At 40.3% G+C, this 12,950-nt stretch overlaps 1 protein-coding gene across 1 annotated transcript; it reads left to right on the top strand.

Annotated features, from left to right (window-relative positions):
* Positions 1–3,951: 3,951 nt before the first annotated feature.
* Positions 3,952–4,497, top strand: LOC133170948 (cytochrome c oxidase assembly factor 3 homolog, mitochondrial). Its single transcript, XM_061304183.1, has 2 exons — positions 3,952–4,159; positions 4,315–4,497. The coding sequence occupies exons 1-2, from the start codon at positions 3,991–3,993 to the stop codon at positions 4,419–4,421; spliced, it is 276 nt and encodes a 91-aa protein (XP_061160167.1). The 5' UTR covers positions 3,952–3,990; the 3' UTR covers positions 4,422–4,497.
* The last annotated feature ends 8,453 nt before the right edge of the window (positions 4,498–12,950 follow it).

Genomic DNA, 12,950 nt, shown 5'->3' on the forward strand with positions numbered 1-12,950 from the left:
CACTTATTATTATTATTATTATTATTATGTTGGGTAGTCGTCCTGATTTTTATTTATTATTTTACTGGTTCTATTATCACAAACAAATGTAGGTTTCATGACCTGTCCTGATTTTTTTTTTTTTATTATTACAATTATTTGCAATTTTTTTTTACTTTACTTTGTAAGTAGAACGATGACTGATCACCTTGTTATGGTTTAAAAATGCCAACCTTCTTTGAGGTTCAGGTTCAATGTGCTGTTATTTTTAGCCCCAAGTCCAAGAGGGCTCGCCCTTGTCATTCCTGGTGTCAAGGGTCAAATGTTAGTCGACTGAAATGACGGTTTATTTTTAGTGCAAACAACACGGCTATTTGTGGGTACATGGGGAGGGCGGTCAGATAATTGGTCGGCCGCCATTTATCCGTCCACGCCGTTGGTCAATTGCAGCCATATGCGGGATTGACGACTCCGGAGTCTTTGCTGTTGCTTTCAGTTTTCAAACCAGTCCTGTTTGAAGCACCCGGATATTTTGGCGAGACAGACAGTTTACAGAAGGACTGTAGTTGGCTGTCTGGGTGGGATAAAAAATACCTTCCTGTTTGACAGAGACATGTCACTCTTGGGTTCGTTAGTACCTGTATATTCTTTGAAGGATTTAGATTCTCAGTCAAAATAAAACTATCAGCGCAAACCATGAGCTCGCTAACCGTCAGCAGGCAACCCATCCAACAAGAAAACTAACGATTGTGGTAAAGGTCAGTGTGGTCGGAAATTTCACAACATTTCAAGGCGGTTGCTCTAGCATTTATTGTGCAATTATTATGTTTAACAAATTGAAAGTGAAGCTAAAACGAAGCCCAACGGTGATGGTTATCTTTTGCAATCTAAAACGTTGGATTGAGAAAGAAGGCGTTTTGGACCATTTTCAAAGATGCTTATCTAATCTTACAGCATGTGCATTCATCTGTAACACCAAAGCAATTTGCCAAGGGAGTCATTCATACCTTGCACGTGAATTCATTTGTAACACGGAAGCAATTACCCAAGGAAGTCATTCATACCTTGGTCATACCCCAGCCACTCCTCGCAATTAGTGCATTTTGTTTTTCAGGTCTAATTGCCAAATCAACGGCTCAGATTCCAAACATGCTTGGTGGAAATGTTGAGATAACAAAACCATACAAATATGATCTGTTTTGGCTAGCAAATTAACACTCAAGTAAAGCCCAAATTGAATATTCCTGACAAACCTAACTCTAGGTAATATTTGCATATCAAACAAATTAGATTGGATTAGCTTGTTTCTCCATCCATACATAGCGTGTCAGTAAAGTTCCAGCACTGGCGTCACAAAAGCTACATTTTAAAAACAAATGACAATGTTTTCCCCTTCGGTGTAGGTCACACAATCATACAAGCTTTCAAAGACAGCATCACAATACCCTGAGCATCTGACAGTTCCTTGCCAACTCCAAAATGTATTACTAAATGATATGATGGGTTCATTGAAGTATGATGCCAATCTAATCTTCCAATCACACCTCAGTAGACTTCATTTCAGCCATGGTAAACTGATTAATTCTGGATTTTATTTGATTTATTGATTTATTTTATGTATACAGCCAACCTGCAAGGGTGTGGATGGAGAAACTCAGTACGGGCATGTATTAGTTACAATTTTATTTACATGTGTTTTTTAAAATAAAAAATGAAAACTGTATTTTACCCATGCCCACTTTGTTGCCCACATATCCTCTACTTTGAATTCCATTAATGAAGACTTTGCTCAACCTGCTCATCACGTCTTGCATTGTCATTGTTAGTCAATTGAAAGGAGCATCACTGAACACATGAAGTATTTTTCCCACACAGTTCACATGGTTTTTATTGTCACACTCATTAGTTTAGTCATGACTGACGTAACTATTGTTGTATGTACAAAAGCTGTCATTAACATCGAAGATAGGTTAATACGATATACCGTCTTGTATGGCGATACGTGGACTGAAGCCCCTATTAGATGTAGAGCGGTGCATTGCGTTCAGTCATACATTGAACTGGTGTACCCTAAAATCCTTTTGTGTTCTTTTCATCATATTTGTCACAACTCTTGTTCACTGTGAATTAAGAAATACCGCTCCTTTAAGAAAAAACAACAATGAACGACAAGCAGACCTTGTGCGGTGGATATGTTTACGTTTGGCTCTGACCGTGTCAAAAGCCTCTGGCAACACTTCCTGTAATTGCTGCTCAGAAAGTGAGCGCAGAAAAAAGTAGCATGCTTTTTTTTTTTTTCTTCTTCGTCGTTTGGGCTGCTCCTTTGTTTCCTCTTCAAATGTCACTGGAGTTTTGGCACGGAGTTAAGAGAGTGACATGAAAACCATTCTGTAACCTTTTAATGCTGTGACCATTTGTGGCTGGAGTTTGATGATTTGGGAGTTGGTTTCATTCCAAATTTGATTTTTTTTTTTTCTAGAACTTCATAAAACAGTCACTCACTGGACAATAAAATCATTGCATACTTCGAGTAACCGTCACTCCGTATGAAACTAAAATGTCGAAACAAGAAATGATGTTCTCGCCTTTAACTTGATGACAAATTATAACCATTTCAAATCATAACTTTAATTCATTCATTTCCTAAAATAAAGCTCTAAAAAATGGACCCTGCAAAAAAGGAAAGCGATCACAAGCATCCAATCCAAAAGCGAACGTGCCAAACTGCGTAGGAATACACAATATGTCGTCAATTTCGTTCTTTCTTCCTGCGATTTATACTTGTGTTCCCACGAGACCTTTGAGCAAAACAAACTTGCTCGACAACAGCAATAAATCAACAATAATGTGATGTTTGGTTTGGAATGAGTTCAGACACCATAAGTACCTTTGACCGCTGACAATTCCAATGAACTCTCGCAGCCTAACAAGTGAAATTGGTGTGGCTTTCTCAGCTGTTTTGGATTTTAACTTTCAAATTAAAAAGAAAACACAGGAACGTTAACAGGAATGGGGGAAGACGGAACGTCAAGTAACATAAATGGACCCCGACTGTACTTATGACGGAACACCGACTTCTTTGAATCTTGAAGCAATTGTGCAACAAAGTGGGACAATTAACTTGCATACTGGTACTACGATCAATTTTGAATTGAGTACAGCTACTTAGGTGCAAAGGTGATTGGTACCGTTAGCGCCTCTGTCTGAAACTGGCCCGTTAAAGATTCTCAAAGCCCAAATCCAACTACATGTAACTTGCCCAAAAGTGTCTACTGCCCTCTTTGGATCACTTAAACATACTTTCCAGAAAGAGAGAGAGAGAGAAAAAAGAGAGACTAGAGGTATGGTAATAGGTAGTTTGGAAAAAGAACAAAATTCCTCATGAAAACACTTTGACACAAAAATAACATATTTAAAGCAGTTTCCTATACAAAAATCAGCAACGTCTTATAGTTAAAAAAATATATTTATTAGAATGCTGCTCTAGTGCTGCCACAGTCTGTATCAAAACAGATAAACAAAGTTTCACAAGCGGAATAGAGGAATGTTTGTCTTTGGAACCAAGAGGAAAAAAAAAAACTTTGAACCCACATGCACTAATGACTTCCTGAAGATTACTCGTGTGTGTGTGCAGCCACATGTGGGAATGTGGAATGAGCAGATGTCTAGGCAGATGTGGATTGGTTTTACAAAACAATATACAGATGGAGGATTACTGTATTGTATTTCTTCCACCATCATATTCTCTATAGGACTATAGGAGTCCCTAGCAAATAGTAATAGTCAAAAAATAAAAGTTGGTATTTATTGACAATTTTCCCAAACAGCATGGACGTGTGCATGACTTTGTAGCAGTTTCTTGTTCTGCTCGAAAGAGGGCGCTAGAGTACATCTTAACAATCGGCCTTACTTGTCTGAACAGCCAATCACAACGTTTGTTAGCTTTCACGTCCAGCCAATCATAAAGGGTACACCCGTAAACGTCATCATCATGCGCGAGCACCCAAAACAATGGCCGAGGAAGCTGCAGCCAAGTCGACGAAACGGATAATAACGGCTACGGAGGAGCAGCTCCTTCGCCGCCGACAAGAGTTAGACTACTGGAAAAAGAATGCAACGCGAATCCGCAGCAGGAACCTGGTGACCGGCTTGTGTATTGGCGCGTTTGTGGTCGGTATGTGTATCCTTTGGGAGGAAGTGCCCTTCAGTCTGTCGTGATGTAACACCAAATGGAATGGAACAGTCAACCTCAGAAAAACAAATTCCTTATGTGTGTTTTACTAAAACTTGGCATCTGCAAATCTCCCCATCTTTCTTTAACCAGTAGTCCTCCAGTTGGTTACACCATCCTGTCCGTCAAACAGGAGAGAATCCTGGATGAAATAGATGATGAAGCCAGGATCCGTATCATCAGAGGTCCACGGACCGGTGCCAACTCTTGAATCCCGTGTTTGCGAGTTGTTTTTGTCAGCCATCTGAAATGCTGTCATGGAATTAAATCAATGCGTCTATCAAATAGTTTGGCGTAGTTTGAGATTTTGTGTAATAGCACTACAGCTTGCAATTCCTCCGATGTCCGCTTGGGGGCGACAAAACCCTTGAAATAAAAGTGGCCAAGTGCCATCGGATAGATTTGCCTAAATTGGTTGATTCATCGATTTTCGCACCAAAGGAAGTTTATATAGAATAATATACAACAAAGATACAGTAACAAATAAAAACGAGGTGGCGGTCTAATAAGGACATGCCCATGATGCCCAATTTGAAAAACTAAAGGAGAGCATGTAATCTTTTGAAACATGCTTCACAGTCCCCACCCTAGAATTAAGACAACCGAGGTCAACAGCAAACATATCCATTTAAAATTCTCTGTCATATTTTAAGTCGAGTAACCTGATTGGTCAAACAAACTCCCATCATGCACAACATTTCCTTAAGCGTCTCGACCACACCGCAAGACGACCAACTTTCTCCAAGTCTGGCAAGACTGAAGAAATCCGTACACGTGTAAAATCGAACTTGTTTTCCCCTTGTAAATCCACTAGAGGGCGCTTTTCGTTGAGCGTTCCAACTTGAAGATCCACCCACTCACAGATGTGCCTATGTGGCTCCGTGAAGTCCAAACAACTGTGCAAAGAAGACAACCGGTATACTTCCCGAGCTATTGTCAACACTCGATTCACCATCGAAACAATTTAATGAGCTGCGACGCGTCACCATCAAATATTTTGTTCGGAAGACATTACTTGAACAATCTACATTTGAAAAAAGATTGTGTCCTAGGGATCGGGCCAGGGGCGGAGCTACAGGGTGGTCTTGTGTGTGAGCAGTGAAAAACGTGAACAGTGAGAAAACCAGAAAACGGGTTGTGCCCTTCCTTCCCAGTGTCGCCTGGAGTGCCACACCTCCAGCATGCGGAGGGGGAGGAAGTCTCGAGTCGTGAGATCATCAAAAAATGTCGACAAACTTGTCCGTAATTAAGTTTGGTTTCAAACGGATTTCATTTGCCATGCGCGGAAACACGTGCAAATTCTGTCTCGCTGGCACGACGTCCAACTAGAGAGCAAGTATAAAGACAGGGCCACATTTCTAGTCTCCAGTCTCCTCTATGTTGGTGCTATAGCTGCGGACAAAAAAAAAAAATCTGTTTTTTCCATTCAGAGTGGTTAGATGGGGGAGGACCGTTTGCGTTGAGCGTGTACGCTCACTCGCACACGCCTGACGAGAGCAAATGGGGAAAGGAAAATCACAGAAAAAAATGAACACAGCAGAGGAATATTGAATGCCAAAAGCACACCTCGGTGATTCGCAACGTCATCTAAAGACATCCACTCAGAGGTCTTCCAGGTCCTTCGACACCGCCCTCAAAATGCAAAAATACACACACGGAAACACTGCATGCACAAACACACACACATAGACACACGCGTACACATCTGGTGTGCTGATGTTGTCGCTTGCTGTCCATCACTTCTTAACACCGCCCTATTATAAACCACACCCCCGTATTTAGTCCACAGCCATGCCATCAGTTGCCCTTCCGTCCCCCCTTTCCAGACGCCACATATCAGCTCATGTCCTTAAAGTGATTGTAAATCGAATATATAATCTTGTCTTATTATTTGAGCAGTCAAGTGACCCATCACTGTGACAAGACCTAATTCTGCTTTACTAAGTGACGTGGAGGGGCCTACGTGTGCGAAAGGGAGTTCTGGTTGTGGGAAGGATATTATTTAGCGTGACCACCAGAGGGCGCTAGGGCGATTGTTTCCTTTCAAAGTGAAACATGGACATGCATGCATGGCCTCCCAAAATAGAAGCATGGTCCAAAACGCTTCGAGAAAGTTTTTCATTAAGTTTGGTGATGTTGCATTGACTCTTCAGATTTGAGATGAACAGGGGAAACAAGTTAACGACATTGTGCTCAAAGTCTGACGACAATTAAAGTCGACTTTCTGTTTCAGAGAACAGAGTGTAGCTGATTTAATTGTCCAAAATGGGCCAAATTGTATCTTCTTTTGGGATCTAACATAGCAGCGAGGGCCATTTAAAAGGCTGTCCTTCTCTATTTCCTGTTTACGGCACTGCAAAATGCTTTGAGGGCAGAACTGATATATGGTCAATCTTAAGTATGTGACATCAAACGACCGTCGAAATTCTAAAACTGTGCAACAACTTTGATTTCAGAGACAAAAGTGCTACTTGTCCCTATCTGATTGCCACAAAATTTGTCGTGGTGAGGATAAAGAAACAATGAAGATGAAACTTCCATTGAACACATTTGAGTCGATGTGACTTGGGGGTTTCATCCTCTGCAGATCTCATCATAGCTACAATTCCAACAGCTTCGACTGTGACCCAACACCACAGCAACCAATAGCGCGCAGCCTATATTGATATCATCCAATCATCACTTTGGAATTTTGATGAGCCCACCCACTTCATTGAGCTCCACCCACAAATGTGTGCAAGAACCAGCCTTAAATCATATGGGGCCTTGACAGTTTTTTTTTTTTCTTCTTCGCTGAGGACTGTTGCAGAGAGTGAGATTTCCATTGGATATGTTTGTGGATCTTTAGCAGGAGCCATTTTTGCGAAGCCCACATCTTGCAGCCATGAGGAAATGCAATGCAATATTCATATTTAAGTGAGATTAGAAGGCGCAAAATGCGAATGGCAAATCAGAAGAACACAAACACAACAACTTCTGCACCCCTTTGTAGAATCTGTTTGAATGAGCACTTGGCTGTCATGATGCTTCCTCTTGCCTGTCTCCATTCCATTACATCCGTCTGTTAATTGGCCACAATTTTAGGTAGGCCATCGGCTCAACAAATTTATGAGACCTCCGCCCGATGTAAAAGTTTTGCCACAGCTGCCCTCGATTAACAGCATGACTAAAGTCAATGCATGTTTCACCGATATGTTCTCGAAGCGAAATAATATTTTCAAAGCCAAAAATATAATCATCATATTATTGACTTGTTAATATGTCATTTTACGCTTATTTACATGCATTCCAGAAGGGGGGAAAATAGTTTTAAAGATACAATTTTGGGATAAGTATAAGAAACTGAATACTCCTTGAACTCGCTTTTATTTTAAAATCAAATGGGCTCATTTCGACCAAAATTAAATTGCCGCGCCGTGAACGCGGTAGAATGGAAAAGCTATAACCTAACCATTTTTTGTAAGGAAGGCTCCAGAAGTCCCATTTAAAAGACCCCCATAAAACTTCAAAACAATGCAGGACTCAATGTAAGCAGTTCTGCCTCTTTATCCATAAGCCCCCCTGCTAATGTGGCTAAGTGCTAACAGGAACCAGAAGAGATGTTCACCAGCATGAGTGGGGTGCTTACGTTAATGGGCTTTTTAAGCTGCTAATGTTTGAAAATTGCTGAGAGCAAGAGAAAGAGGGGTATGAAAAAAGAAGAAAGGGGCGGAAGAGGTGACCCCCTGATGGCAAATGCTGGCATCTTAAAACTACTCCATAAGGAGATTTAGGAGACGATAGGTGCTAGCGTTGCAAGCGGGCACTGGAGTGAGTAGCAGGTAAACAAACGTAAGCAGAATTCATCATGAAGAGAGATTTTCTTCTGAAAAGCAAAACGTGCGCCTTTCAAATGAATTGACAGTTCATCCTTCCACTTCGGAGGCAAATTCTGATCCCCAAAACTTTGTGTGCCGTAACAACTTTTCAAACTTTAGCTTCACCCCGTATACAACCAAGGTATCATTTTGATTTTACATTTGTATCCTTTACTCCACAGGTGTCAAAGTCAAGGCCCGGGGGCCAGATACGGCCCGCCACAAATTGTGCATCAAATTCGTGTGTCATTACTAGAATTGCAAATTGTCTTCACTTTAAATATATCTTTTTTTTTTTTTTAAAATATGTGACTCATCTTTGTCAGTTTGTTCTGTAGCTTCTACTGGATATAATATGAGGTGCTCATACATTGATTTGGGTAGACAGTCATGACGGCCCTGCTTTACTCCATTGGAAAATATCAACAAAGAATTGTGAATTGAGGAATTTCATTTCAATAATCTGTCATTCTTTCCGGCTGACTTGACACAAACACACAGTAAAATGCTAGTATGCGGTTCTGGTCTAAGGAAGCAGTAAAGCCACTGGGTATCCCACCAGGTTCTCTACTTCTCCCTCTTGATCTTTTGCTGTGTAAAAGCATTCGCCTCCAGGGCCACCAGGTACAGTGGAGCTGTGTATGCACACTGGAGCCATAAAATCATTTTGCACGCATTTTAATGGATGCCCAATTACTGTAGCTTTATTCATGTCAAAGAGAAAGAGCGGGGCTTTCCCAGAATTGGTTTCTGCTTCAAGAGGCAGATTTGTATATGAAAGGGAATGTGATCAATATACCTGGTTATTTATTGATGGAAATCTCGCCTCGGCCAGTTGTTGTGGCGACACTGGTGTTGAACGACAGAGGTGAAACATATTTTAGCTGACCCGGAATGAAGGTAACACCTGCTTTGGAGTAAAGTTATAGTGATTTAGAAAACTTTTTTTTTTCCCTGTAATAGAAGGCAACCAGTGGTCATGGTAATAGTTGCTTCAGCGTCTCTTTCGCTGTGCAACTAAATGAAAAGGCTTCTTGGAGCTTCTCAACACCTGCTAGCAAAGTCCAAGTATGTTAAAAGCAGTTCACCGATTGGTTGTGATGATGGACACCACATGTTCTGAAAGAATATTATTAACCAATAAATACATTAAAAGAAAATCTCATCTCATTAGTCTGAAATCATTTGTTTTGGTAAAACCTATTTTTTATTTAATTGTCCTTTGTAGATTCTATAACAGAGAGAAAAAGAAACATGAGCATTGAAAAGGGGAAAAAGTTCAGCCTTTCTAAGGACGACTTCCAAAAAACGCACTCTCTAATTTACTGTGTATTTATAGCAGGTCTGAATGCCACATTGGATGGAGAAAAATGGAGAGGCGTGATTACACACCACACGTCTCAGGCCTTTTCCTCCCTTCCTGTAGCTCAACCTTCTTCAAGTTTTTTTTTTTTGTACCCGGGATTACATTTTTGATAAACTATTATATCAACAAATAATAACGAAATTAATTAACCGTTACGATGAATGTAGTTGTTGCTATTAGTGGGAGTTTTTTTTTTAAATAAATATATTGCCTTTTTTTCCTCTTTCATTTTTTAAATCGCAAAATAACCCTAATAAGTCGCTATTGGGGTAAAAGGGAAAAAAAGGTCAGGCTCGGACATTAAGCCGTCATTTCTTTACGTACGGGTACCTTTTGTCACTATTGATTCTGGAAAATTGCCAGAATATTCGTCAGAGCAGAAAAATGTCATGCTGTATCGAGGAGGCATTTACCATTTTTGAAGATGAACGTGCTCTTACATGTTTTACCAATACCGACAGTGGAATGCATCTCCTCTTTAAATATCATTTCTGCAGCTGTTTCATGTTTCTTTTCATTTACATTTATACATGTTGTGGTGTCGAAAGAATCAAACAATCTGTCCCATTTTGCTTCCTCTCCAGTTGATGTGGAATCACCTGCTCACCTGAAAAGAACTGGAGCGTCATTGTAAGCATAAAAATTTCCCATCTCTGTTTTTCCACAATGGCACATATTTTAAGTTGGAAACACCTGCTTCATGAATACAGGTGGTCCAACAAGAAAAAAAAAAACACAGCAATGTCAAAGAAATAACTGTTTTTACTGAGACTAAAAGGGAAGAGGGCAAACGTGCAATTTGAAGTGTTTTGTGCTATGGAATGTATTTTGAAGTGTATTCTTGTTAGTTCCAATTATGAATTAATGAACACAGGTAGGAATAAAAAGTGCTGATGGTCATTATTTGCAATAAATTAACATATATTATTGTTGAAATATGATTGATAATACAGTTGAGGTGGAAGAATGGAAAAAAAAAACGAATTGGAAAAGGAGGAGGAGACTTGAAGTCACGTGGTGAAGTGACTTAGCATAGAGGAGGAGAGACAAGCCACAAAGTCAAAAGGCAGACTTTGGGAATGGGAGACATAGAGGAAAAAGAAACTCCCACCAGAAAGTAACTATGAAAGATAGAAAGAAAAAAAAGGGCACATTGACAGTATCGATTCTTCAGAACACCTTTAATAACAAAATTAGCAAGAAACAAACAGAGACAGCACAATCGACTCAAGCAAGGCTTAAGAAAAACAGCTGGAAGGTCACACACACATGCACACACCCACACACACACACACACTTGCGGTGGACCGTATAACTTGTTAGGGAGTGGTGAGCATGGGAGAGAAAGCAAAATGGAGAGAAATTGTCTGCAGAGAACTTAACTGCTTGTGTTCCCTTCCACATTGAACACATGATAAAAAAGCTGATAAAAAAAATAGAAAGTGTGTCTATGTGTGTGTGCTAATTTATTTGGGGGGCCCCTGAAAAAATTGTGCAGACTGAACGTGTAGCACCTTATACCAACGGATTGTAAAATGGAACTCAGACAATGGACAGAAATGAATAAGGACATGGCAGCAGATATTTTTCAATGAGTAGACAGAGAGTGACACCAGTGGCCTAAAGACGAGGAACGGAGAAAGGAAGTGATGGAAAAAAGGAAAGGAAGTAGTTGAAAATCCAGTATAATGTCCCCATGACGTGGGCTGGGCTGGGGCTGGAGCTGGAAAGGAAAGGGAAGAATCCTGAACAGATGAGGACATTGGAGGAGGAGAGAAAAGACAGAATGAGATGCAGATGGGAGGAGGAAAAAAGAAGAATGGAAGAAGACAAAAAAGCATCGCGTCCATTTTGTCGCCTTGTACTCCGTCCAATGGTTAACATCAAAATGTCAATCGCTTTGGTCAAGCAAAGCAAAACGAATGTGAGGGGAAAGACAATCGTCTGCTTCAAAGACGGAAAAAACAACAACATCTGGTCAAGTCATCACTTTTGTACAGAATATTGATACCCGAACAGATTTTGACGACAGACCAGCAGAGTTGGCTAACATGAGTATTGATTATGGCTAAAAAATTATTATAATATTTGAAAGGCCTTCTTTTTCAACGCATGGTGAAAAACTTGCTTAAGCATTGACCTCAATGGAAAAGAATGCAGAAACTCTCTCTCTTTCTCTCTCTCTCTCCCCCCTTCGGTCTCTCTCTTTCTCCCTCTCCTCCCCCATCATGTGTGAGACGCACACATACTGGTTAGATTAAACTGCCACGGAGAAAGCAAGGGAATGTTCTTTTTCCACTTTTGACCCAGACTCTTTCTCACTCTTTTTTCCCCTCATCTCTCGTTACTCTCTTTTTGCCTCTTAGAGCACAGCAAAAAAAAGAACTTTCTTAAAAAAAATAAAAGTGCTATTGAGACTATATAACGTAATTGATGACTCTAAATTGCGTATGAATAAAAGTTGAAATGTTTCTTTGGCTACAGACGCCCTCAGCCCTGCGATGGACTCCAAAGTGTCCAAAGTCAGCTGGGATAGGCCGCGGCTCATCCGTGACCCCAGTGAGGACACGTAGTTGAAGAAAATTAGATTTATATCACATGACAGTGATGAAGTTGAAAAGTATAGAATAACTCAAGCAATGATAGCCTTCAATGTAAATCCTGTGACATGTTAATATTTACAAAGTCAATGTTGCTATTGTCATTGATGCCATTAAGTAACGCGTTGGATGCCATTTCAAGTAACGACTGATCCAAGGGTTAACCTTTGGAGAAAGTTGTTCTTGATTGACAGGTATCTGATTACAAGCAGCTCCTCCCCAGATATAAGCCACACCCTCTCCCAAGTGAGGATTTCCTGCTCTCCCGATAAGATAACCAACGACAAGTGATGTCAGATGTACTTTCAGACACTTTTAGCAAGGTTGTTTTTTGGGGAAAAATATAATCGTACTTTATATTGAGTCTCAGTCTGTGCTTATTTGTTCATTTGGGTTATTTCCTCTAATATTAATTATGTATTACTAAATATCAAGTCTTGAATGGTCTTCAGCTCAAGTCTTAAGGCACTCGTGTGGGAAAAATGGCTTCTGTCACTCCCTTCTCTCTCTCGCTCTCTCGCTCTCTCTCTCGTTCTTGCTCTCGCTCTCTCAGCTGGCTTTTGCAACATCACCCTGCCACGTCGAGGATGGGCAGCATGCCGTTTCGCTCTCCCTCCTTCAAACAGAGGTCAAAAGAGTTTATAAAACTGAATTAGAACTTTTTCAAGAGACTGTCTGTGACATAATTTGCACCTTTAATCATAAGTAAACAGTAACTCCAAACTTTCTACAAAAAGGAGACAAGACAGATTACTATATAAATGCTAGCGTTTAAACAGGGGTGTGTATACTTTTTCTATCTTGGGTTTTCTTATACTGAGCAAGTGGACATTATGTTTTGGCTAATTTCTGTATTTGAAAACTATCCATATGTTTATAATGTTAGCAGAGCATTCTGGGCAGATACCAAACCTGCC

Source organism: Syngnathus typhle, linkage group LG17 (genome assembly GCF_033458585.1).
Source record: "Syngnathus typhle isolate RoL2023-S1 ecotype Sweden linkage group LG17, RoL_Styp_1.0, whole genome shotgun sequence".
Classification (NCBI taxonomy): domain Eukaryota; kingdom Metazoa; phylum Chordata; class Actinopteri; order Syngnathiformes; family Syngnathidae; genus Syngnathus; species Syngnathus typhle.

Bases quoted from the DNA above. Each gene is read 5' to 3' on its own strand.
- LOC133170948 (XM_061304183.1), top strand. From the start codon at position 3,991: ATGGCCGAGGAAGCTGCAGCCAAGTCGACGAAACGGATAATAACGGCT. The intron at 4,160-4,314 runs GTATCCTTTGGG...GTAGTCCTCCAG, and splicing joins CGCGTTTGTGGTCGGTATGT to TTGGTTACACCATCCTGTCC.